This window comes from Mugil cephalus, chromosome 8 (genome assembly GCF_022458985.1).
Source record: "Mugil cephalus isolate CIBA_MC_2020 chromosome 8, CIBA_Mcephalus_1.1, whole genome shotgun sequence".
In the NCBI taxonomy this organism is placed as follows: Eukaryota; Metazoa; Chordata; class Actinopteri; order Mugiliformes; family Mugilidae; genus Mugil; species Mugil cephalus.
The window spans coordinates 694,748-721,331 of record NC_061777.1 but is presented as its reverse complement, the minus strand read 5'-3'; the positions used below and the strand labels follow the sequence as shown (position 1 = coordinate 721,331).

The 26,584-nt window shown below is 41.5% G+C and overlaps 4 protein-coding genes and 1 long non-coding RNA gene across 6 annotated transcripts; all 5 read right to left on the bottom strand.

The window, feature by feature from the left end:
* Positions 1-78: 78 nt before the first annotated feature.
* On the bottom strand, positions 79-2,371 carry LOC125012794 (nuclear factor 7, brain-like). The gene has a single exon (XM_047592938.1). The coding sequence runs from the start codon at positions 2,100-2,102 to the stop codon at positions 687-689; it is 1,416 nt and encodes a 471-aa protein (XP_047448894.1). The 5' UTR covers positions 2,103-2,371; the 3' UTR covers positions 79-686.
* A 705-nt stretch (positions 2,372-3,076) lies between these two features.
* LOC125012840 lies at positions 3,077-10,705 on the bottom strand. The gene is made up of 7 exons (XR_007113325.1): positions 10,621-10,705; positions 8,084-8,161; positions 5,346-5,511; positions 4,293-4,371; positions 3,925-4,001; positions 3,663-3,844; positions 3,077-3,555 (listed from the first exon to the last, which is right to left on the bottom strand). It is a non-coding gene; the product is annotated as an uncharacterized LOC125012840 (long non-coding RNA).
* On the bottom strand, positions 8,970-10,670 carry LOC125012791 (nuclear factor 7, brain-like). The gene has a single exon (XM_047592934.1). The coding sequence runs from the start codon at positions 10,584-10,586 to the stop codon at positions 9,171-9,173; it is 1,416 nt and encodes a 471-aa protein (XP_047448890.1). The 5' UTR covers positions 10,587-10,670; the 3' UTR covers positions 8,970-9,170.
* A 3,372-nt stretch (positions 10,706-14,077) lies between the features above and the next one.
* LOC125012831 (testis-expressed protein 43-like) lies at positions 14,078-26,469 on the bottom strand. 2 transcript variants are annotated; one of them, XM_047593007.1, is made up of 4 exons: positions 26,080-26,469; positions 24,572-24,680; positions 14,396-14,571; positions 14,078-14,288 (listed from the first exon to the last, which is right to left on the bottom strand). In XM_047593007.1, the coding sequence occupies exons 1-4, from the start codon at positions 26,112-26,114 to the stop codon at positions 14,243-14,245; spliced, it is 366 nt and encodes a 121-aa protein (XP_047448963.1). In that variant the 5' UTR covers positions 26,115-26,469; the 3' UTR covers positions 14,078-14,242. The 2 variants fall into 2 exon arrangements, with proteins under 2 accessions (XP_047448963.1, XP_047448962.1); XM_047593006.1 differs by lacking the exons at positions 14,078-14,288; positions 14,396-14,571 and adding exons at positions 23,934-24,208; positions 24,316-24,491 and having other exon boundaries at positions 26,080-26,193.
* On the bottom strand, positions 18,894-20,654 carry LOC125012796 (nuclear factor 7, brain-like). Its single transcript, XM_047592940.1, has one exon. The coding sequence runs from the start codon at positions 20,553-20,555 to the stop codon at positions 19,140-19,142; it is 1,416 nt and encodes a 471-aa protein (XP_047448896.1). The 5' UTR covers positions 20,556-20,654; the 3' UTR covers positions 18,894-19,139.
* Positions 26,470-26,584: the final 115 nt, after the last annotated feature.

Below are 26,584 nucleotides of genomic sequence, written 5' to 3'. Positions count from 1 at the left end.
TTACATGAGAAGAAGTGACTGGACACACTGAGCATGTTTGTTAGAAGCCAAGAGAGGATCATTCAGATTACAGTATGATCAGAATATTTACTGAACAACATGAGACTTTATTCTGTTATAATCTATCAAACATGAGCAGAATATCAACAACATGAAGTTACATCCTACACAAACTAAACACAACTAAATCATTGATGGCAACCATACAACATCATTCATTTCAGACAGTTGGATTAACAGTTTCTGTGAACCAAGGAAATAAATCAGTTCTGCTGTAGAATAAATTAAGAAAAATCAATCAAACACAATGATTTTAGATTCACTGAACCACTGAAAATCTCATTAGAACATGTTAAAGGATAAAATAACTCATCATTGGAGGAGAAAAAAGACTTAAATAACAGACGAGGAAAAAAATTTCAGATTAAAAATATGTTCTTGTTCTAATCAAATATTAACATTTTTTCAATTAGAAAATTCACAAACACTTTTAACCACTGTTGAGGTCTACATGTTTAATTATGCACATTTAAAATAATTCATTTAAAATTACAACCAACCTTCAGCAGAATGAAAAAGTCTTTTAGTGGAAACTATCACTGTTGTCTGATGATGAGTTTACAGAGAAATGAACCTCGAATGATTGTCGCAGAAAAACAAACATCTCTGAACATCACAGAGAAATCTCACTTTCTGATTCTGATGTCAGAGGTTTTGGCAGCACCAGCTTCACCAATATTAAAATATGGGAAGAGTTTCTCAGTGAAAGTGTCTCTGTGAGTGTGGATGTTAGTCATGTCTTCAGAGTTGTAGAAGGACACCTCTCCCCTGTCATAGTCCAACTGGACTCTGATCCTCTGGAGACTCTTCTTCACCGTCACAGTCTGACCAGCACCATTTGTGTATTTTCCATCACGATGCGATAAACACCAGATTCCATATTCTGGTGAAGCAAATCTCTTTTCCTTCCTGTCAACTGACTCTTTAGCTAAACCAGCCTTCCAGTCAGGATGATCTCCCACCTCCACCTCCCAGCTGTGTTTCCCTGAGCTGAAGCCCTCAGAGCCCAGAACAGTGGTGTACTTCGTGTTTCTCTCTGGGTTGTTAGGAAGCTGCTGGTCTGTGTCTCCATATCTCACACTGGTCAGATCATCAGACAGATAGAGACAGGAGTGAACAGTGTTTGGGTCCAGAATGAGAGGACTGAAGTGGACCTTCTCCTTCATCTTCTCCCAAACTCTGAATGCCAGGTTGCCCAGGTGTTTGGCCACATCTATCAGGGCTCCTGAGACCAGCTGTGGATCTGACAGTGAGCACTGGGCTCTGGCTCTGGTCTGAGTGGCTTTATAACTGCTGAGGAATGGCACCTGGTGTTTCTGCAGCTCTTCTTCAACAGCAGAGATACTGTCTGACAGAGAGGAGATCTGCTCCTGAATCCTCTTCATCTCTCTGCTCACAGTCTTCTCCTTCTGCTCCTCTTCCTCCCTCAGAGCTGCCAATCTGGACTCCTCTTCCTCTTTCAGGAACTGGTGGAGCTTGTTGAACTCTGCTCTGATCTGCCTCTCTGTGGACAGCAGCTGTTTCTTGGAGTGTTGAATCACCTCATTGTATGTTTCCTCCACTTGTTTGTATTTGTTCCTCTTGTCCTCCAGAGACTTTAAGTCAGATTTCAGCTGCTCCTTCATGTCACTGACTGCTTGTTCTATAGGAACCACTTTGTGATTGTGGTGGAGAGAAGAGTCACAGACAGGACACACAGCTCTCTGATCATCCTCACAGAACAGTTTAGGCTCTTCTTCTTTGTGTTTACTACAAACCACCATTAATGACTTCTCTTTTCCCTTTTCTGTCTCAGATGATCCAGATTTCTGTCTTCCAGCAAAGGAGTCAGACAGTTCCTTCAGTGTAAAGTTCACCCAAGGATTTTCTTTTGAGGATTTCCTTTTACAAATAGGACAGTTTTTGTTTTGAGCTTGTTCCCAGAATTTCTGCAGGCAGCTTGAACAGAAGTTGTGGTTGCAGCTCAGAGACACAGGATCTCTGAACGTCTCTGAACACACATGGCAGCTCAGGTAACTTTCAAAAAGAGCTCTGTCAGCCATTTTCTCCGATTTCAAATTGTTCTTAAAGAAGACACTCACCCAGGTGAATTATCTTCAGCTTGTCTCTGAATTTCTTTCAGTCCTCCAAGTAAATATTGTTCAGTTCGAGATCTCACATCCTGCTGCTATGTCTTGCTTCAACGATGTCATGTCAAGATTGTCAATGATTTTCAAAGTGTGCTCTCAATTTCTTCCCCAACGTTAATTGGTTAATTATTAACCTCTAAATGATTCTACTTTTATGACTTTTAGATAGAACATGTTGTGTCTTCAAACCTTTGTAACCTGACTGAATGTGACACTGGTTGGTGTCTGATTATGGCTCATCCACATCGATATATACACAAATATCTATTTCATCCTTTTTGTTATTTCAACTTCACTTCATTTTCGTGCAACTATGTGTATGTGCACATATTTAATGATTATTCCTTTGTGTTTTATTACTTTTGATTACGTTGTAGTAGGATCAATAAAATCTAATCTTTGGACTTTGCATGACAGCTTTTATTATTCTGCACCTCCCCTTAGATTGACTGGTGCACTATAATATTCTAGTTAGTTTTTATGTACTTTCTGGCTGTCAGTGTTATTTTCTACAACACTCGGACGTGAACTGTGCTTGAAAAGGCAACCCAAAAAATAATTAGTTTTTAACTCAATAGAACCTCATATTCATCAACTGTGTATAAAAGGAAAACTTTAAAAAGAATTTTTTAAATACTTTTCACAAGAAAATCTAGCATTTAATTTTAAGGATAGTGTTAACCTTGGTGAAGTGTGCGTTGCACATGCAGCAGTTCACCAGTCCACAACACTACAGGACAGGTCCAACTCAGCTGTGTCCCACCGAGCAGAAACAGAGACACAGCATCATCAGGCACAGCGAACTATTCACACACAACTATACTAGAAAGAGTGTCTACAGAGGAGATTGCATTCATCAAATGTGGACGGTTTGTTGGGGACCAAGTTTATTATTTATTAACTTATGTGCAACAACATATTTGACACAGAAAAACTGATGAAGTTTATAATCCTCCACTGTACAGAAGCGCTCTCTGGTGGGCCCGTGCCCCTAATGCAAATAGGCTGCTCCCATTTAGGTCACATGCTCCCATGTGACTCCGAAATGCATAAATAACAAGTAAATTTAATCACTTCTGACCAGTGACAGCTCTTTGACACAACATTCAAAATGGAAAACAGGAATGAAAACAAATATTACAGCAAAAGTTAAGTTTGTTTCAAAATTTAACTTTATTGTCTTATATAAAATAATAGTAATAATAGTTGTCCAAGTTTTAAATGTTTTTTTTTTTCTTTTCTTTGTCGCCCTCTTGTGGTCACAGTGGGAACAAGTGAATTTCTATTTTAATGAAGAAGGAGGGAAGGACTGATCTGTCCTCAGGTTCGGTAAAGCCGTCTGGTCGTCACCACAGAGCTGTTGTACCTGCAAGAAAACAGCAGCAAATGTTTCACTTGATTTTCAGCAAATCATCTGAAATATCTTCATTTAGGTTCCTGTACCCAGCATCTGACCTGAATGAGCTGCTTCACCTGGAGAAGTGGGAGGAGTGATGAGCTGTCAGTCCTGTCTGGCTGAGAGGAGCCCAGGAGGAGGAGGAGGAGGAGGAGGAGGAGGTCTGGGTGGAGTGCTGGCTGTGGCAGAGACGCTCCCGACCACAAAAACACAATGATTCCTCCAGAGGAAGCACAGGGATCCCAGCCAGAGCTGCGTTCTGAACCACACATTCACACACAGTCAGTCTGACTGCACAGTCTGCAGGGAGGTGCGTTTGTTTCCTCCACTGGCGCCTACCTTCATCAGCAGCCTCTGGTTCTTCATGTCCTGTTTCCATGGCATCACATACAGTTTGGGGATCATGGGATGTCCAGCTGAGAACATTGGGATGTGGGAGCGGGAACATCAACTTTTGTTTATTATTATTATTATTTGGAAAGAAACTAAATTATTTTCCATCACATCATGATTCATTTCCCAGTTCTGTTTTCTTACTTTGTGTTTTTTTTTCTGTTTTGAGGATTTTAATTCCTCTTTATCCATCTCTGAGTCCAGAGGAATGTTGTGTTTAATAAAAGAATAGTTTTTATTTCATCTGCTTTGACTAAACTTAGCATTTAGTAAAAACTCAACAGTAATAAACCAGTGAATAATCTGTGCTTCACCTTGTACTGATGCAGGTTTATTTTGCTTTAGTGGAGACGTGACGACCTGACGATTCTGCTGCAGCCATCATTTATGTTTCTGTTGCCCAGTAGAGAAAGAAGTCCTGTAAACTTGTTTTAGTTCCAGGATTATTTGCAGCTCCACTAGACAAAGTGTGGTTAAATCAGAGGCTGCAGAATTCCAGCTGGAGAAGGAAACTTGATTTCTTCTCTAGACTGCTGCTGTTTGTGCTTGTGTTTGCTGTTACTCTTAAAGCAGAACCTCAGTTGTAGGAACGTGTCAAATATTTGTGCTTTGATTAAGTCCTGGATTGAAAAGAGAAACACATAAATGTGACAGTTTAAAGGTTCGATGAGGAGAATTCATGGTAGAAATGATCAAACGCTCCTGCAGTGAAGTGCTCTACAGTTGACATGAATTCATGGGTTTAACTGCTCCTGTGTTGCAGCAGGATTTACAGAATTGTGATGTGACGTTTACTGTGTCTTTGTGTCCTAATAATCTGTTTTCTCCACAGGCTGGGATCACCTGGAAGAAAATGAGAGCTTGGATTCTCCTTGACAGAGAAGATGGTGAACCAGCATCCATCAGACGCCACTGGACCAGATGGTCCCGTCCTCAACTCTCCATCAGTCCAGTTCTCCAGTGTGGTAGGACGGCTAAAGCCTCACTTCCTCCTCCTCGACTTTTTGTCAGACTCAGCTAAAAGTGACTGAATTTAGCTGAAGCTAAAACCTTGAAGGGAAACTTGAGTGTTGTCACATTTTCCAGACATTTGGTCCCACACAAAAAAACTAACCTGGAATCATCTCTGAGCTTCATGTTTGACGTGTGAAGCTCAGCTGAAACGTGTTTATTGCTGCACTGAAGACTAATCCATCCACTGGCCTCAATTCATTGGAAGTAGAAAGGACCCTGTGGCTCCAGCTGCTCACTGTGTCTCTTCAAACACCTCCCACTCACTTAGATGCTGGTTCAATACACTCAAGTCCTCTGAAGGAACCTGTAATGTGTCAGCTGTTTCCAGCGGAATAATCAGTAACTCTACTCACTCATGTGGCTCAGAGCTCCCTGCAGCGTCGGCCATGTTTGTTGACTGTCAGAGTCGCCGTAGAAACCCTCCCCCCAGTGCATCATGGGCCTTGGGTAGGATTACAAGGACAGACCCTGGGAGTGAAGCTCTCAGCTGTTGGTCCCAACTGGAGTCTCAGTTAGATTCTACGAGACACGACTGAAGATTTACTATAAATACTCAGGTAGCAGCAGGACAGTGACTTTCTCAGCATATTACTGCATCTGATGACACAAATGTAAATTTTCAACATTTCCTCTTTGTGTTAACATATAAAAAATCATCATATTGACTCTAAAACATGAATACTTTCACAGGAATTAAATGTGTAGGAGTCAGTGTTGTTTGTAGAAACTGGCAGTGGAATAAACTGACACTAAATAACTCCTATGTGACCTGAAAGCATCAACAACAAGTGAATTTAACCAAATCTGACCAGTGACAGCTCTTTAACACAGAATGAATCGAACAGGAAAGAGGAAGGAAAACAAATCTCCAACTTCTGTTCAAATGGTAAAGTCCTAAATCACACACTAGCCAGGTAGTCAACTCGACTCATCATACAATGAATGAATGAAACTTAACTATTATGTTACGTAACTTAGCTGAGCTAGTAAGACCTGTGCAGTCCCTGCCCTTGCTTCCAATCAGCCAATGAGAAATGCTCTGGTGCCCTGAACTGCCCAAACTGAAGTGTGCACTGTACACATGCAGCAGTTGGCAACCACACAACATCATTCATTTCAGAAAGTTGGATTAACAGTTTCTGTGAACCAAGGAAATAAATCAGTTCTGCTGTAGAATAAAATAAGAACAAGGATAAGATAACTTGTCAGTAGAGGGGGAAAAAAAAACTTTCAGACTAATCTAATCAAATCTTATTTCAAAAGTGACTGATAATGTTTCGAGAACAAATCCGGATTGCATCAATGTCGAAGTGTCTCCGTTTGGAACAGTTGAATAAAGGGATGCTGATCAGATAATATCTGTGCATTATGTTTGCTCCATGCGCTGAATGACGTCTGCATTTTGTCGCTTGTGTATGCGAAAGTTTATGATGTTTCAAGGAGAAACGTGGATGCTGCCTTGTTGAGAAGAATTGTTTTTGTGGATGGATTTAAATATCCCAGTTCGATGAAACTGAATGAAAAAAAATTAGTCAAACAAATGACGCTGCCTCGTGCTCTGAAATGGAGTCTGGGAAAAGGGATAGGAAACTCACTGAAAAGGCTTTGGTGAATGAAATTGAAAAACTGCAAAATGAACGCAAACGTGTTGTGAATAAAATTAAAGGTAGATACCAAAAATTAAGGAGCTCATGAAACAAAGGGAAAATGTGTCTCAAGTGAAACAATGTTTGGGGAATTTAAACACACTGTGTGAAAACGCCACAACCTCACACAATGAACTGTTGCCTTTGCTTCCTCATGATGAACTCATTAAACAAAAGGAATGGTTTTCAAGCATATGAACTACAGCAATACATTTCAAAAGGACACTCAAAAAAGGATTGTTGAAACTGAACAAAAAATCTCTCGGGAACAACAGGATTCACCAGAAATAGCATTACTCTCTGTGGAAATGAATGAAGCAAATGGAATTGAGGATGACATTAAACCAAGTGACAGTGTTTCAAATGTTGGAAGCCACAAAACATCTCAGTCACAGTGCTCTTCAACTTCTTCTGCATGTTTAATGGCAGAAGCGAACTGGCAGCCTTAACCATGAGTCACAAATTATTAAAGGAGAAGCATGCTTTGGAAGAAGAGGAACAAAGCCTGCGCAAAAGGAGAGAAGAGCTCAAACTGAACACTGCAATCGCAGAAAAATGGCAAAACTGGAAATTTTCAAGACAAAAAGGCACAAACTAAACAGTTATTCAATGTCAATGCAGATTGATTTATTCCAAAGCAAACTGAAACAAATACAAACAAGAATGCAACTTCATATGAACAAAACCAAATGCAATTTCATTTGAGCCCATTAAACACACAAGATTCACATGGACAACAAGAATTTAACGCAGTGTATCTGGAAACCAGCAATGACGTTCTTGGCATCATGAGGAAACAAAACGAAATAACAACATTGCTAATGCATCAACAATGCCTCTCAGCCTTACCTAAGAGAGAGATCCCAATTTATGATGGCGATCCATTAAAATATCACACGTTCATTAAAGCTTTCCAGAATGGAGTTGAGAGGAACACAACTAACAGCTGTGATCGTTTATATTTTTTGGAACAACACACGAAGGGTCATGCTAAAGAGCTTGTGAGAAGCTGCCAACACACAAATCCAGAACGAGGATACACAAAGGCAAAAGCTTTTTAAAGGAACAGTATGGAAATGAACAAAAGGTCGCCTCTGCTTACATGGACAAAGCCCTCTCGTGGCCTCCAATTAAAGCAGAAGACATAAAGGCCCTGCAGGACTACAGCCTCTTCCTCAGAGGCTGTTGTAATGCCATGGAGGATGTGCAGTACCTTTTGGATATGGATATGCCTTCAAACATGTTGAGCATTATCAAAATATTGCCCTACAAACGCAGAGACAAATGGAGAAACCGAGCATGTGAGTTGCAAGAACGATGTGACCAAAGAGTTAGATTAGATATTGCTGACTTCATTGAAAGGCAAGTGAAAATCATGACAGATCCTGTGTTTGGCAACATACGATGCTATCAACCAATAACTATAAATAAAGAAACAAACAAACCTAAGTCACAGTTTCGTCCTGGAAACAAGGGGAGCAGCTTCGTTACCACTGTAGGCCCTCTGGAGAACAAACATCAGTCTGCAGGGAAAGAAAAGGAAATTAAACAAATGGGAATGAAAGCATGCATCTGCTGTGGAGGTGTCAGAAGGACTCAACATTTCATACCTTTATAAATGACCTGTCAAGTCGTTACACAGACTGTTAGTCTCTTTCCAGCTCCAGTCCCAGTATCAGTTGGCTCCCTGCCTTTCCTAGTATCAGATAATACTTTAGCTTCAGTTTTCTGAGACAGTTGCAAGTCCCAGTTCCTGAGTTGTCCAACCACCTGACTACTAGCTCCATGTCTACTTCATCCTATGAGGCAGCCACCCTCTCACCTGCACAACATGTGGTTTGAATGGACCTGCTTAGTGTCCAGCCTGCTAGCTATGAGCCTCCCCACCATCCTGTTCCAGTTCCTGAGTCAGATAGCAATCATCCTGATAGCCCTCAGCCTGACTTATTTAACTCTCTGCATGATTCCACCTCATCCAAATCCCATGAGTCACCTTTCAGGGGATCTAGACCTTCGGGACATGTCCCTCTAGGAAGCGAGGCTACCGACTTCCTCTGAGCTCCACATCTACCAGTATCCTGGTGTTAGCCTTAGAGCCAGCTAGCTTCCAGACTGCTAGCCTCCAGCCTCTCTTCAGTCAGCTAGCTCAGTATCGTTGAGGAAGTTTCTTTCTTAGAGTGAACTCACAACATCAAGTGTCTTTCAGGGATGTTTATTGCAATAATCCTCACATATGCATCAAGGTGTTAAGACTCCCAGAGATAAAACTAAAAAATAACCTGAAAAAGAGTTGAATTCATCAACTCAACATCATTCATTTCAGACAATTGGATTAACAGTTTCTGTGAACCAAGGAAATAAACCAGTTCTGCTGTAGAATAAAATAAGAACAATCTATCAGACACAATGATTTTAGATTCACTGAACCACTGAATATCTGATTAGAACATGTTAAAGGTTAAAATAAGGCATCAGTAGAGGAAAAAAACATTTGCACATTTAAAATGATCCATTCAAAATTACAGAGAAATCTCACTTTCTGATTTTGATATCAGAGGTTATGGCAGCACCAGCTTTTGTAATTCCAAAATATGGGAAGAGTTTCTCAGTGAAAGTGTCTCTGTGAGTGTAGATGAGAGTCGTGTCTTCAGAGTTGTAGAAGGACACCTCCCCCCTGTCATAGTCCAGCTGGACTCTGATCTTCTGAAGACTCTTCTTCACTGTCACAGTCTGACCAGCACCATTAGTGTATTTTCCACTACGATGCAAGAAACACCAGATTCCATATTTTGGTGAAGGAAATCTCTCTCCCTTCCTGTCAAATGACTCTTTAACTAAACCAACATTCCAGGTAGGATGATCTCCCACCTCCACCTCCCAGCTGTGTTTCCCTGAGCTGAAGCCCTCAGAGCCCAGAACAGTGGGATACTTAGTGTTTCTCTCTGGATTGTCAGGAAGCTGCTGGTCTGTGTCTCCATGTATCACACTGGTCAGATCATCTGACAGATGGAGCCATGGATATGCAGTGTTTGGGTCCAGAATGACAGGACTGAAGTGGACCTTCTCCTCCATCTTCTCCCAGACTCTGAAGGCCAGGTTGCCCAGGTGTTTGCCCACATCTATCAGGGCTCCTGAGACCAGCTGTGGATCTGACAGTGAGCACTGGGCTCTGGCTCTGGTCTGAGTGGCTTTATAACTGCTGAGGAATGGCACCTGGTGTTTCTGCAGCTCTTCTTCAACAGCAGAGATACTGTCTGACAGAGAGGAGATCTGCTCCTGAATCCTCTTCATCTCTCTGCTCACAGTCTTCCCCTTCTGCTCCTCTTCCTCCCTCAGAGCTGCCAGTCTGGACTCCTCTTCCTCTTTCAGGAACTGGTGGAGCTTGTTGAACTCTGCTCTGATCTGCCTCTCTGTGGACAGCAGCTGCTTCTTGGAGTGTTGAATCACCTCATTGTATGTTTCCTCCACTTGTTTGTATTTGTTCCTCTTGTCCTCCAGAGACTTTAAGTCAGATTTCAGCTGCTCCTTCAGGTCACTGACTGCTTGTTCTATAGGAACCACTTTGTGATTGTGGTGGAGAGAAAACTCACAGACAGAACACACAACTCTCTGCTCATCCTCACAGAACAGTTTAGGCTCTTCTTTGTGTTTACTACAAACCACCATTAATGACCTTTCTTTTCCCTTTTCTGTCTCAGATGATCCAGATTTCTGTCTTCCAGCAAAGGAGTCAGACAGTTCCTTCAGTGTAAAGTTCACTATAGGATGATCTTTTGAGGATTTTCTTTTACAAATAGGACAGTTTTTGTTTTGAGCTTGTTCCCAGAATTTCTGCAGGCAGCTTGAACAGAAGTTGTGGTTGCAGCTCAGAGACACGGGATCTCTGAAAGTCTCTGAACACACATGGCAGCTCAGAAAACTTTCAACAAGTGCAACTTTCTCAGCCATTTGTAACTGAAGTAGTTTCAACAGCAGGACTCACCAATGTACAGTCTCTTCACTTTTCTTCATAAAATCCTCCAAATATGTGTTTTCCTGCAGAGATCGTACACTCTGTAATGGCGTCTGAGCCTGATCTCAATGTACTTTCAATTTCTTTCTTTTACGTCAGGCAGGTAAATTTATTACCTGTCAGTAAAGCTGAAGTATCATATTATCTCCAGCAGATGGCGCCATGACGTCCTCCACAGGTTAATATTCTGCTTTTATTTTAGTGCAAATCAGTTTCCTTGTTCTGTTACGTGTTGGTCACTTTTTAATATTTAATGTCTTTTTTATTTTCTTCTACTCAACAAAGAATTAAAGTCATTCAGCTCATAAAAATACTAAACATTTAAAAGGTTGAGGTTTGTGCTTCAGTCCTCCAGGGAGGAGTTAATATTTCCAGTTGTCTTGAATCTCACAGTAAACCAGCTTGACTACATTTCTTCTTCATGAGTTGTAACAGTAAACATTTTCTACCAACAAGTCAGAATGAATTAAAAGAACAATACGACCAAGCAGACTTTTTATCTGAGGATAAACTTTGAGTTTTATTGTAGCCTATATGTCAACTACTGAAGTTCATCTGTTAATAAGGAGTCTGCTTAGTTCATTCACAGTGAGAGGATAAAGACCTGAGTAGGGACAGAGTCTGTTCTTATTATGGTCCACAGGGAAGTGTCCTTTAAACCTTTTCTATCAATCAAACTTTATTTGTATAGAACTTTTCCTGCAAAGATGCAACACAAAGTGCTTCACACCAATAAAAACATAGAACATTACACCAAGAAACAGAATCAAGGACCCGCGCCCCCACATGTGCACATACAGACACATATAAACACATTACACATACACAAGCGCACACACGTCCACACTCACACCAGAATACACACTAAAAGTTGTCAATGAGACATGGCTGGACACTGAGGCTTAAGGCATGGAGGACGCTACCTTTAGGGAGGGGGCCTGTCCACGCCGAGGGGGGTCCCAGCCCTTAACCATAGGGGAGAGACGGGCCCCACACCTAAGTGCAGAGCGTCCAACCACCCAAGGGACAGCGCCCCCACTGGTAGAAAGGAACAGCCCCACGCGTGGCAGGCCCCCACGAGGAAACACTGGAGATCTAAAACACTAAAACAGAAAGATATTAAAATAAGTAGATAAAATAAATAAAAATAAAATGACCAAAAGGCCCTTGGTCCCATAAGAACAGGTTATGAAAGTAAATAAATAATACAAGTTAAAATAAATCATGTAAAACAACCTAAATATAAATCAACTGTGATAAAAAACAGTGACTGAAGAAAAAAATCAATGATCCAGGTGCGTCAACGGTTAAAATCTGTTGAGGTAAAATACTCGACCTGATGTCATTGATTTTACTTCTTACGTGGTTCTCACAAAGGGCGTCATTAGATAACTTAGAGGATTTATTAAAATTAAAGAGTTTAGCATATGGTCTAATGCGGAGAAAAGGAATTTGGGGTCGTATTTATTCTCTGTAATTAGTTGTTGGAAGTGTAAAATTCTGGCCTGTTTGACCGAGTTATTGTCTAAGTTTTGAGGAGTTCCCGTAATATTTCATGATGAATAGTTAGCTTTGTTTTCCTCCATCTCCTCTCAGCGATCCTGCAGTTTCTTTTCAAATGTTTCTTCATTTCTCCACGGTGGTGTAGGTCTTGTTTTAAAATTTTCGTTACCAATGAGGCCAATGAGCCCTGACTTTACTTTGTTGTTTTAATCATTAATGATAAAATCACAGGACGCTGGTAAAATCTCTGCAGGAGTGCTGTGTAGAACCTGGATAAAATTTGCAGCCACTTCAGGAGTAAGGTCGCGTTTTCTCACCGTTCTCACTGGCGCCACCTACTGGTTAAACTTGGCGATGTTAAAAAACACAGAAATAGTCAGACACAGCCAGATCCACCACAGAGGACACACCCACGGACAGACCACAGGATATGACCAGATCCAGGGTGCGCCCCTTGCTGTGGATCGGCTGCATGATGTTGGTTAAAATCAAAGCATTGTAAAATGTTTAAAAGTTCTCTGGACATAGAGTCCAAGGAGACATGCACGTGTAGATTAAAATCACCAGATCTTATAACCCTGTTATATGACGTATGGATAGTGGATAACAGATGTGAAAAGTCGCTGATGAAGGAGGCGGTGTAATGGGGTGGTCTGTAGATGGTGACACAGAGGATAGGTGGGCTGCTAAAAACAAAGGCATGATACTCAAATGATGTGTAACTGTCAAAAAGAACCTAATTTGAGAACATGTTATTTTTTATAACTGATGCAGTCCCTCCTCCTTGTCTGTCCCCCCGGTGGAGAAGAAAAAAATAAAATTTGGTGGGGAAGCGTCAGTGAGAACAGTGCATCGGTACCAAACCATGTCTCTGTAAGAAGAAGGCAGTCCAGGTTATTATCTAAAATTACATCATGAACAGTGAACGATTTGTTCACCAGAGAGTGAACATTCAGCACAGCCTTTTAATGTCTGCGCTCATCATGTTGCTTTAGTGGAATGTTAAAAACGATGTCTGATCTAAAAACTGCCCTGTGTCGTGTTCGTCTGTGTGTAATGATTGTTGGGATTGTGTGGATATTGTCCTGTTGTTCTGGGGTCACTGGGGAGGGGTTGTGTAAAGTGTGTGTGGATGCAGTGGAGAAGGGTGTGTCTGTGTAGGAGAGTCAGGAGGTGGAGTGAACAGTCAGGTTGATGTTGATGGATAAAAGTCGTGAACCCTCCTGGTTTGGATGGAGGCCATGCTGTTTAAAAAGGCTGGGCCTGTTTAAAAACAATAAGCCAATAAGATGACCTCCAACCTGTTAGTTCCAGTCTCTTAGTCTCTTTCCAGCTCCAGTCCCAGTATCAGTTAGCTCCCTGCCTTTCCTGGTATCAGATAATACTTTAGCTTCAGTTTTCCGAGTCGGTTGCACGTCCCAGTTCCTGAGTTGTCCAACCACCTGACTACTAGCTCCATGTCTACTTCATCCTATGAGGCAGCCACCCTCTCACCTGCACCACATGTGGTTTGAATGGACCTGCTTAGTGTCCAGCCTGCTAGCTATGAGCCTCCCCACCATCCTGTTCCAGTTCCTGAGTCAGATAGCAATCATCCTGATAGCCCTCAGCCTGACTTATTTAACTCTCTGCATGATTCCACCTCATCCAAATCCCAGGAGTCACCTTTCAGGGGATCTAGACCTTCAGGACATCTCCCTCTAGGAAGCGAGGCTACCGACTTCTTCTGAGCTCCACATCTGCCAGTATCCTGGTGTTAGCCTTAGAGCCAGCTAGCTTCCAGACTGCTAGCCTCCAGCTTCTCTTCAGTCAGTTAGCTCAGTATCGTTGAGGAAGTTTCTTTCTTAGAGTGAACTCACAACATCATTCTAGATGTTTATTGCAATAATCCTCACATATGCATCAAGGTGTCAAGACTCCCACAGATGAAAAGAAGCTGAAAAAGAGTTGAATTCATCACTCAGTCAAGAGGGATGATGGAAACTGGTTCACTGGTTCACAAAACTATTATTGATGAGATTTGTGTTGCAGCTGAAACCACGTTAAACACATGTGTGTGAAGTGTTTGTGGTGAAGGACTGATCTGTCCTCAGGTTTGATAAAGCCGTCTGGTCGTCACCACAGAGCTGTTGTACCTGCAAGAAAACAGCAGCAGATGTTTCACTTGATTTTCAGCAAAGCATCAGAAATATCTTCATTTAGGTTCCTGAACGCAGCATCTGAGCTGAATGTGCTGCTTCACCTGGAGAAGTGGGAGGAGTGATGAGCTGTCAGTCCTGTCTGGCTGAGAGGAGCCCAGGAGGAGGAGGAGGAGGAGGAGGTCTGGGTGGAGGGCTGGCTGTGGCAGAGACGCTCCCGACCACAAAAACACAAAGACTCCTCCAGAGGAAGCACAGGGATCCCAGCCAGAGCTGCGTTCTGAACCACACATTCACACACAGTCAGTCTGACTGCACAGTCTGCAGGGAGGTGCGTTTGTTTCCTCCACTGGCGCCTACCTTCATCAGCAGACTCTGGTTCTTCATGTCCTGTTTCCATGGCATCAGGTACAGTTTGGGGATCATGGGATGTCCGGCTGAGAACGTTGGGATGTGGGAGCAGGAACGTCTGGGAGGGAATGTGACAGTTTTAAGGGTGTTCAATGCAGATCCACTCTCATACTCTACAATGACAATTTTGTGGTATGGAGACGTGGGGTTATCTACTCTTATTGTTCTTGCAATGCGCCCATATTTGTTGAAGAAATCAGTTAATTCCTCATCTGACTCAGTGTCAGCAAATCTACTAACAATAACTGAGTTAAGTACTCTAATATCCTCTCTTTGTACAACTTCCATATTGCCGGTCTATTTGAGGTTGGTGTGGTCTGAAAAATCGGTTGAATTAGTTTCTCTTTTTCTGTAAGTCAACTAGCAACCACTCCTGGCTGGCTCGCCACTTGCGTAACACTGTAATGTATAGAGATAACTTGGACCAGAGCCTAGGTTCAGGAAGAGTGGTGATATTACTGTTTAAGAATAGCAGACCACAGACCAGCAAGTGAGTTTTAACTGCTGGCTCATTTATGTAGAAAAATTATTAGGAGAAACTGTAATCATTAATGGTACCAAAACACTTACACACACACATACACGATATGAATTGTTCAATCTCCCTCCAACCATTCAAAATGAACCCAAAATTTCAGGCAAATAAGGTTATTTATCCCTATTTATCTCCTCTGTATTTAATCCAACCTATTTGAGTTGAGATATAATTTTGTATTCAGGTTTCCTATATCGGTTATTTAGTTCCTGATATCTATTTTGGGTTTGCTCAGTTTGAGTCCTCATTTTATCTCAGTTTTGGCATATTTATGAGTTTTAGCTCTATTTTTCTTCTGTCTCTTTAATTTGCTTAACCGGCTCTATTTAAGCTTTAACTCACTTCTATAAAAACCATTAACACAACACAACCCAAAACCCAAGTTGGCACACACTAAGGAAAAGTGAAATAAAAATAAAAGGAACCAAAGTTCAATAAAATATCTAAAATACAACTCAGTTCTCAGATCTCACAGATCAATGTAACTAATTAGTCAAATTCCACAGTGTGGTGAATGACCAGTCTTTTGGTTAAGTCCTTTATCAGTCCAAATGAAATTCATTGTGTGTGGCTGCAAAACCTGTCACTTTTGTCCTACCACGATCCCAGTATTAGAATCAATGTCTTTGTCCACGTGTGCAGGTGAGTTTTGCAGACTAGGTGATCCTCCGCTCAGATTCTCTTTCCTATGGCTCGCTATCTTGTTTCTACAGCTCTATGGTGTAGTCAAACACCATGAGTCCCAACTAAAAAACCTGGCCAAATCCTCATTCAAGAATTAAATAGAACCGAATCCAGCAATGAGGACAGAGTTGAGTAAAATATCCTCCCAAAAATGAAAGAAAACAAGGTGTAAAACCTCAAAATACACTCCTTTTGCTACTACTCCTTAATTACTTTTTTTTTTCTCGTTTTCGAGTTTTCCATCTGCTGTCTTTAGCATTCTGCTGTTACTCTAATTATTCACCCTCCCTCCAGCTGTGGCGCAGTGGATACATGCTCAGCTGTTACTGTGATCAACTGTTACTGTGCACTTGTTAAAGGAGCAGTACACATAAAAATAACAACATTTTGAACAGCAAATTACGTTTTTGATTATGTTACACAAAACACAATTATTATTTTGTTTGCTTACATTAATGTTGATGTTAGCTTCTATTCATTTTTATTTTAATTAAGTCCTGGATTGAAAAGAGAAACACATAAATGTGACAGCTTATAGGTTTGATGAGGAGAATTCATGGTAGAAATGATCAAACACTCCTGTATTGAAGTGCTCTACAGTTGACATGAATTCATGGGTTTAACTGCTCCTGTTTTGCAGCAGGATTTACAGAATTGTGATGTGACGTTCACTGTGGCTCTATGTCCTAATAATCAGGTTTCTCCACAGGCTGGGATCACCTAGAATACAATGAGAGCTTGGATTCTCCTTGACAGAGAAGATGGCGAGCCAGCATCCATCAGACGCCACTGGACCAGATGGTCCCGTCCTCAACTCTCCATCAGTCCAGTTCTCCAGTGTGGTAGGACGGCTAAAGCCTCACTTCCTCCTCCTCGACTATTTGTCAGACTCAACTAAATGTGAATGAATTTAGCTGAAGCTAAAACCTTGAAGGGAAACTTGAGTGTTGTCACATTTTCCAGACATTTGTTCCCACACACAAACTAAACTGGAATCATCTCTGAGCTTCATGTTTGACGTGTGAAGCTCAGCTGAAACGTTGTTTATTGCTGCACTGAAGACTAATCCATCCACTGGCGTCAATTCATTGGAAGTAGAAAGGACCCTGTGGCTCCAGCTGCTCACTGTGTCTCTTCAAACACCTCCCACTCACTTAGATACAGGTTCAATACTCTCAAGTCCTCTGAAGGAACCTGTAATGTGTCAGCTGTTTCCAGTGGAATAATCAGTAACTCTACTCACTCATGTGGCTCAGAGCTCCCTGCAGCGTCGGCCATGTTTGTTGACTGTCAGAGTCACCGTAGAAACCCTTCCCCCAGTGCATCATGGGACTTGGGTAGGATTTACAAGGACAGACCCTGGGAGTGAAGCTCTCAGCTGTTGGTCCCAACTGGAGTCTCAGTTAGATTCTACGAGACACGACTGAAGATTTACAATAAATACTCAGGTAGCAGCAGGACAGTGACTTTCTCAGCATATTACTGCATCTGATGACACAAATGGAAATTTTCAACATTTCCTTGTTGTGTTAAGAGAAAAAATAATCATATTGACTGTAAAACATTAAAAGTTTCACAGAAATTAAATGTCTAGGAGTCAGTGTTGTTGGTAGAAACAGACAGTGGAATAAACTGACACTAAATAACTCCCATGTGACTTGAATGCATCAACAACAAGTGAATTTAACCAAATCTGACCAGTGACATCTCTTTAACACAGAATGAATCTACAATAGAACAGGAAAGAGGAAGGAAAACAAATATTAGAGTAAAAGTGAAACGTTTATAACAGAATAGAACTTTATTCTTCAAAATAAAATCAGATCAGTGAATCTGTTTATATATTTATTTTCACAAACAGTTACATTAACACATGTATAATTAAAGTAAACGGTAGAAATGGTTTACATGTCAAAATGAATAACATCAATTTTAGACCCTCTTGTGGTCAAATTGGGAACAACACTTCCATTTTTTACATGAATAAAAACATAAAACTTAAAGTTTGTACAATCACAAAAGATCTTATTTACTTTTTTATTTACTTTTTTAACAATAAGCATTTGATTATTTCAACAACTTTTTTTCTAAATGTGACAATAAATAAGACGCAAGTGCTGAGAATCTTTTAACATCGTCTTATTCCAGCTGATAGAGATATCATCTTACTACCAAGTACACATGTACTGTAGTCACTGCATTTTCTGATGAGAGAGAAATGAAATTTAAGATATTTCTTCTAGATTAAATGATAGAAATCACCCTGATTCTGAACTCATTCAACACCTTAACCAGAACTGGACCAAGAGTTGATAGAAAAGAACATTGACTGTTTTATTTAACCTATAAGTCAAATTCTATTATTGTGCACTTTATAGAATCCATAAAAATAACTAAACTCGCTATCATGCATCAAACCTGACTATGAAACAAAAAGGAGTGTGGCACAAAGCTCTGTTAGTGGAAAACAATGGTGCTGTTTGTTTTCTGTAGTTCCACCATATACCCACTAGATGGAAACAAAGGACCACGTGTTATATTGAGGCTAAAGGATTCATATCTTTTACCAACTGATGTAAATTATTGAACTAAACACCTTTGAACGGTTGTATTTGTAGTTAGTTTTAAAGCTGAGTTTTTAGAGACATAATCACAAAAACACCACACACTCTGTTTATGACCTAATTACAGGAAGTTAATGACATGAGTAGAAGTGACTGGACACACTGAGCATGTTTGTTCGAAGCCAATAGAGCATCATTCAGATTATAGTATTATCAGAGTATTTACTGAACAACATGAGACTTTATTCTGTTATAAACTATTAAACTTGAGCAGAATATCAACAACATGCAGTTACATCCTACACAAACTAAACACAACTAAACCATCGATGGCAACCACACAACATCATTCATTTCAGACAGTTGGATTAAAAGTTTCTGTGAACCAAGGAAATAAATCAGTTCTGCTGTAGAATAAATATTAACATTTTTTTAATTGAAACATTCACAGACACTTTTAACCACTGTTGAGGTCTACATGTTTAATTATGCACATTCAAAATAATTCATTTAAAATTACAATCTACCTTCAAGTAGAATGAAAAAGTCTTTTGGTAGAAACTATCACTGTTGTGTGATGATGACTTTACAGAGAAATGAACCTCGAATGATTGTCACAGAAAAACAAACATCTCTGAACATCACAGAGAAATCTCACTTTCTGATTTTGATATCAGAGGTTTTGGCAGCACCAGCTTTTGCAACACTGAAATATGGGAAGAGTTTCTTAGTGAAAGTGTCTCTGTAAGTGTAGATGTGAGTCATGTCTTCAGAGTTGTAGAAGGACACCTCCCCCCTGTCATAGTCCAGCTGGACTCTGATCCTCTGGAGACTCTTCTTCACTTTCACAGTCTGACCAACACCATTAGTGTATTTTCCACTGCGATGCTTTAAACACCAGATTCCATATTTTGGTGAAGATAATCTCTCTCCCTTCCTGTCAACTGACTCTTTAACTAAACCAACGTTCCAGGTAGGATGATCTCCCACCTCCACCTCCCAGCTGTGTTTCCCTGAGCTGAAGCCCTCAGAGCCCACAACAGTGGTGTACTTCGTGTTTCTCTCTGGATTGTCAGGAAGCTGCTGCCATGTGTCTCCTTGTCTCACACTGGTCAGATCATCTGACAGATGGAGCCATGGATATGCAGTGTTTGGGTCCAGAATGACAGGACTGAAGTGGACCTTCTCCTCCATCTTCTCCCAGACTCTGAAGGCCAGGTTGCCCAGGTGTTTGGCCACATCTATCAGGGCTCCTGAGACCAGCTGTGGATCTGACAGTGAGCACTGGGCTCTGGCTCTGGTCTGAGTGGCTTTATAACTGCTGAGGAATGGCACCTGGTGTTTCTGCAGCTCTTCTTCAACAGCAGAGATACTGTCTGACAGAGAGGAGATCTGCTCCTGAATCCTCTTCATCTCTCTGCTCACAGTCTTCTCCTTCTGCTCCTCTTCCTCCCTCAGAGCTGCCAGTCTGGACTCCTCTTCCTCTTTCAGGAACTGGTGGAGCTTGTTGAACTCTGCTCTGATCTGCCTCTCTGTGGACAGCAGCTGCTTCTTGGAGTGTTCAATCACCTCATTGTATGTTTCCTCCACTTCTTTGTATTTGTTCCTCTTGTCCTCCAGAGACTTTAAGTCAGATTTCAGCTGCTCCTTCAGGTCACTGACTGCTTGTTCTATAGGAACCACTTTGTGATTGTGGTGGAGAGAAAACTCACAGACAGGACACACAGCTCTCCGCTCATCCACACAGAACAGTTTAGGCTCTTCTTCTTTGTGTTTACTACAAACCACCATTAATGACTTCTCTTTTCCCTTTTCTGTCTCAGATGATCCAGATTTCTGTCTTCCAGCAAAGGAGTCAGCCAGATCCTTTAGTGTAAATTTCACCCCAAGATCGTCTTTTGAGGATTTTCTTTTGCAAATAGGACAGTTTTTGTTTTTAGCTTGTTCCCAGAATTTCTGCAGGCAGCTTGAACAGAAGTTGTGGTTGCAGCTCAGAGACACAGGATCTCTGAAAGTCTCTGAACACACATGGCAGCTCAGATAACTTTCAAGAACAGCTTTCCCAGCCATTTGTAACTGAAGTAGTTTCAACAGCAGGACTCACCAATGTACAGTCTCTTCACTTTTCCTCTTAAAATCCTCCAAATATGTGTTTTCCTGCAGAGATCGTACACCTTGAAATGGCGCCTGTGCTCAGTCTCAATCTACTTTCAATTTCTTTCTTTTACGTCACTCAGGTGAATTTATTACCTGTCAGACAAGGTGAACTGTCATTTTATCTCCAGCAGATGGCGCCATGACGTCCTCTACAGCTGAATATTCTGCTTTTATTTTAGTACAAATCAGTCTCCTTGTTCTTTTTTTAATTGTCTTCTACTCAACAAAGCATTTAGGTCCTTAATCTCATAAAAATACTAAACATTTAAAAGGTTGAGGTTTGTGCTTCAGTCCTCCAGAGAGGAGTTAATATTTCTAGTTGTCTTAAATCTCACAGTAAACCAGTTTGACTACATTTGTTCTTCATGAGTTTTAACAGGAAACATTTTCTACCAACAAGTCAGAATGAATTAAAACAACAATACGACCAAGCAGACTTTTTATCTGAGGATAAACTTTGAGTTTTATTGTAGCCTATATGTCAACTACTGAAGTTCATCTGTTAATAAGGAGTCTGCTTAGTTCATTCACAGTGAGAGGATAAAGACCTGAGTAGGGACAGAGTCTGTTCATATTATGGTCCACAGGGAAGTGTCCTTTAAACCTTTTCTATCAATCAAACTTTATTTGTATAGAACTTTTCCTGTAAAGATGCAACACAAAGTGCTTCACACCAATAAAAACATAGAACATTACAGCAAGAAACAGAATCAAGGACCCGCGCCCCCACATGTACACATACAGACACATATAGACACATTACACATACACGAGCGCACACACGTCCACACTCACACCAGAATACACACTAAAAGTTGTCAATGAGACATGACTGGACACTGAGGCTTAAGTCATGGAGGACGCTACCTTTGGGGAGGGGTCTGTCCACGCCGAGGGGGGTCCCAGCCCTTAACCATAGGGGAGAGACGGGCCCCATACCTAAGTGCAGAGCGTCCAACCACCCAAGGGACAGCGCCCCCACTGGTAGAAAGGAACAGCCCCAAGCGTGGCAGGCCCCCACGAGGAAACACTGGAGACCTGAAAAACTAAAACAGAAAGATATTAAAATAAGTAGATAAAATAAATAAAAATGAAATAACTAAAAGACCCTTGGTCCCATAAGAACAGGTGATAAAAGTAATTAAATAAAACAAGTTAAAATAAGTCATGTAAAACAACCTTAATATAAATCAACTGTGATAAAAACAGTGGCTGAAGAAAAAAATCAATGATCCAGGTGCGTCAACGGTTAAAATCTGTTGAGGTAAAATACTCGACCTGATGTCATTGATTTTACTTCTGACGTGGTTCTCACAAAGGGCGTCGTTAGATAATTTAGAGGATCTATTAAAATTAAAGAGTTAAGCATAGGGTCTAATGTGGAGAAAATTAATTTGGGATGGTTTTTATTGTCTGTAATTAGTTGTTGGAAGTGTAAAATTCTGGCCTGTTTGACTGAGTTATTGTAAGTTTTGAGGAGTTCCCGTAATATTTCATGATGAATAGTTAGCTTTGTTTTCCTCCATCTCCTCTCAGCAATCCTGCAGTTTCTTTTCAGATGTTTCTTCATTTCTCCACGGTGGTGTAGGTCTTGGTTTTAAAGTTTTTGTTACCAATGGAGCCAATGAGCCCTGACTTCAGTTTGTTGTTAAAATCATTAATGATAAAATCACAGGACGCTGGTAAAATCACTGCAGGAGTGCTCTGTAGAACCTGGATAAAATTTGCACCCACTTCAGGAGTAAGGTCGCGTTTCCTCACCTTTCTCACTGGCGCCACCTACTGGTTAAACCTGGTGATGTTTAAAAACACAGAAATATTCAGACACAGCCAGATCCACCACAGAGCACACACCCACGGACAGACCGCAGGATATGACCAGGTCCAGGGTGCGCCACCTGCCGTGGGTCGGCTGCATGATGTTGGTTAAAATCAAAGCATTGTATAATGTTTAAAAGTTCTGTGGACATAGAGTCCAAGGAGACATCCACGTGTAGATTAAAATAACCAGTTCTTATAACCCTGTTATATGACGTATGGATAGATGATAACAGATGTGAAAAGTCGCTGATGAAGGAGGCGGTGTAATGGGGTGGTCTGTAGATGGTGACACAGAGGATAGGTGGGCTGCTAAAAACAAAGGCATGATACTCAAATGATGCGTAGCTGTCAAAAAGAACCTCATTTGAGAACATGTTATTTTTTATAACTGATGCAGTCCCTCCTCCGTGTCTGTCCCCCCGGTGGAGAAGAAAAAAATAAAATTTGGTGGGGAAACGTCAGTGAGAACAGGGCATCGGTGCCAAACCATGTCTCTGTAAGAAGAAGGCAGTCCAGGTTATTATCTAAAATTACATCATGAACAGTGAACGATTTGTTCACCAGAGAGTGAACATTCAGCACAGCCTTTTAATGTCTGCGCTCATCATGTTGCTTTAGTGGAATGTTAAAAACGATATTTGATCTAAAAACTGTGTCGTGTTCGTCTGTGTATAATGATTGTTGGGATTGTGTGGATATTGTCCTGTTGCTCTGGGGTCAGTGGGGAGGGGTTGTGTAAAGTGTGTGTGGATGCAGTGGAGAAGTTTGTGTCTGTGTAGGAGAGTCAGGAGGTGGAGTGAACAGTCAGGTTGATGTTGATGGATAAAAGTCGTGAACCCTCCTGGTTTGGATGGAGGCCATGCTGTTTAAAAAGGCTGGGCCTGTTTAAAAACAATAAGCCAATAAGATGACCTCCAACCTGTTAGGTCCAGTCTCTTAGTCTCTTTCCAGCTCCAGTCCCAGTATCAGTTAGCTACCTGCCTTTCCTGGTATCAGATAATACTTTAGCTTCAGTTTTCTGAACCAGTTGCACGTCCCAGTTCCTGAGTTGTCCAACCACCTGACTACTAGCTCCATGTCTACTTCATCCTATGAGGCAGCCACCCTCTCACCTGCACCACATGTGGTTTGAATGGACCTGCTTAGTGTCCAGCCTGCTAGCTATGAGCCTCCCCACCATCCTGCTCCAGCAATCATCCTGATAGCCCTCAGCCTGACTTATTTAACTCTCTGCATGATTCCACGTCATCCAAATCCCAGGAGTCACCTTTCAGGGGATCTAGACCTTCAGGACATGTCCCTCTAGGAAGCGAGGCTACCGACTTCCTCTGAGCTCCACACCTGCCAGTATCCTGGTGTTAGCCTTAGAGCCAGCTAGCTTCCAGACTGCTAGCCTCCAGCCTCTCTTCAGTCAGCTAGCTCAGTATCGTTGAGGAAGTTTCTTTCTTAGAGTGAACTCACAACATCAAGTGTCTTTCAGAGATGTTTATTGCAAAAATCCTCACATATGCATCAAGGTGTCAAGACTCCCAGAGATAAAAAGAAGCTGAAAAAGAGTTGAATTCATCACTCAGTCAAGAGGGATGATGGAAACTGGTTCACTGGTTCACAAAACTATTATTGATGAGATTTGTGTTGCAGCTGAAACCAAGTTAAACACCTGTGTGTGAAGTGTTTGTGGTGAAGGACTGATCTGTCCTCAGGTTTGGTAAAGCCGTCTGGTCGTCACCACAGAGCTGTTGTACCTGCAAGAAAACAGCAGCAGATGTTTCACTTGATTTTCAGCAATGCATCAGAAATATCTTCATTTAGGTTCCTGAACGCAGCATCTGAGCTGAATGAGCTGCTTCACCTGGAGAAGTGGGAGGAGTGATGAGCTGTCAGTCCTGTCTGGCTGAGAGGAGCCCAGGAGGAGGAGGAGGAGGAGGAGGTCTGGGTGGAGCGCTGGCTGTGGCAGAGATGCTCCCGACCACAAAAACACAAAGACTCCTCCAGAGGAAGCACAGGGATCCCAGCCAGAGCTGCGTTCTGAACCACACATTCACACACAGTCAGTCTGACTGCACAGTCTGCAGGGAGGTGCGTTTGTTTCCTCCACTGGCGCCTACCTTCATCAGCAGCCTCTGGTTCTTCATGTCCTGTTTCCATGGCATCACGTACAGTTTGGGGATCATGGGATGTCCGGCTGAGAACGTTGGGATGTGGGAGCGGGAACGTCTGGGAGGGAACGTGACAGTTAGTGTGGATTTCAGATTTCAAACGTTATGAAGTAGTCCAACAACAGTCTGATTATTTTCAACTCATCAACAGCTGCATTTTTTCTTTATTATTTGGAAAGAAACTAAATTATTTTCCATCACATCATGATTTATTTCCCAGTTCTGTTTTCTTACTTTGTGTTTTTTTTTCTGTTTTGAGGATTTTAATTCCTCTTTATCCATCTCTGAGTCCAGAGGAATGTTGTGTTTAACAAAAGAATAGATTTTATTTCATCTGCTCTGACTAAACTTAGCATTTAGTAAAAACTCATCAGTAATAAATCAGTGAATAATCTTTGCTTAACCTTGTACTGATGCAGATTTATTTTGCTTTAGTGGAGACGTGACGACCTGACGATTCTGCTGCAGCCATCATTTATGTTTCTGTTGCCCAGTAGAGAAAGACGTCCTGTAAACTTGTTTTAGTTGCAGGATTATTTGCAGCTCCACTAAACAAAGTGTGGTTAAATCAGAGGCTGCAGAATTCCAGCTGGAGAAGGAAACTTGATTTCTTCTCTAGACTGCTGCTGTTTGTGCTTGTGTTTGCTGTTACTCTTAAAGCAGAACCTCAGTCGTAGGAATGTGATAAATATTTGTTCTTTAATTAAGTCCTGGATTGAAAAGAGAAACACATAAATGTGACAGTTTAAAGGTTTAATGAGGAGAATTCATGGTAGAAATGATCAAACCCTCCTCCAGTGAAGTGCTCTACAGTTGACATGAATTCATGGGTTTAACTGCTCCTGTGTTGCAGCAGGATTTACAGAATTGTCATGTGACGTTTACTGTGTCTCTATGTCCTAATAATCTGGTTTCTCCACAGGCTGGGATCACCTGGAAGAAAATGAGAGCTTGGATTCTCTTTGACAGAGAAGATGGCGAGCCAGCATCCATCAGACGCCACTGGACCAGATGGTCCCGTCCTCAACTCTCCATCAGTCCAGTTCTCCAGTGTGGTAGGACGGCTAAAGCCTCACGTCCTCCTCCTCGACTTTTTGTCAGACTCAACTAAAAGTGACTGAATTTAGCTGAAGCTAAAACCTTGAAGGCAAAGTGTTGAGTGTTGTGACATTTTCCAGACATTTGGTCCCACACACAAACTAAACTGGAATCATCTCTGAGCTTCATATTTGACGTGTGAAGCTCAGCTGAAACGTGTTTATTGCTGCACTGAAGACTAATCCGTCCACTGGCGTCAATTCATTGGAAGTAGAAAGGACCCTGTGGCTCCAGCTGCTCATTGTGTCTCTTCAAACACCTCCCACTCACTTAGATACTGGTTCAATACACTCAAGTCCTCTGAAGGAACCTGTAATGTGTCAGCTGTTTCCAGTGGAATAATCAGTAACTCTACTCACTCATGTGGCTCAGAGCTCCCTGCAGCGTCGGCCATGTTTGTTGACTGTCAGAGTCGCCGTAGAAACCCTCCCCCCAGTGCATCATGGGACTTGGGTAGGATTTACAAGGACAGAACCTGGGAGTGAAGCTCTCAGCTGCTGGTCCCAACTGGAGTCTCAGTTAGATTCTACGAGACACGACTGAAGATTTACAATAAATACTCAGGTAGCAGCAGGACAGTGACTTTCTCAGCATATTACTGCATCTGATGACACAAACGTAAATTTTCAACATTTCCTTGTTGTGTTAAAAGAAAAAACAATAATCATATTGAATGTAAAACCTTAAATGTTTCACAGAAATTAAATGTGTAGGAGTCAATGTTGTTAGTAGAAACAGACAGTGGAATAAACTGACACTAAATAACTCCCATGTGACCTGAAAGCATCAACAACAAGTGAATTTAACCAAATCTGACCAGTGACATCTCTTTAACACAGAATGAATCTACAATAGAACAGGAAA

Bases quoted from the DNA above. Each gene is read 5' to 3' on its own strand.
- LOC125012831 (XM_047593007.1), bottom strand. From the start codon at position 26,114: ATGGCCGACGCTGCAGGGAGCTCTGAGCCACATGA. The intron at 24,681-26,079 runs GTGAGTAGAGTT...GTTCCCTCCCAG, and splicing joins GGGAGCTCTGAGCCACATGA to ACGTTCCCGCTCCCACATCC. The intron at 14,289-14,395 runs GTGAAGCAGCAC...GTTTTCTTGCAG, and splicing joins CACTCCTCCCACTTCTCCAG to GTACAACAGCTCTGTGGTGA.
- LOC125012794 (XM_047592938.1), bottom strand. From the start codon at position 2,102: ATGGCTGACAGAGCTCTTTTTGAAAGTTACCTGAGCTGCCATGTGTGT.
- LOC125012796 (XM_047592940.1), bottom strand. From the start codon at position 20,555: ATGGCTGGGAAAGCTGTTCTTGAAAGTTATCTGAGCTGCCATGTGTGT.
- LOC125012791 (XM_047592934.1), bottom strand. From the start codon at position 10,586: ATGGCTGAGAAAGTTGCACTTGTTGAAAGTTTTCTGAGCTGCCATGTG.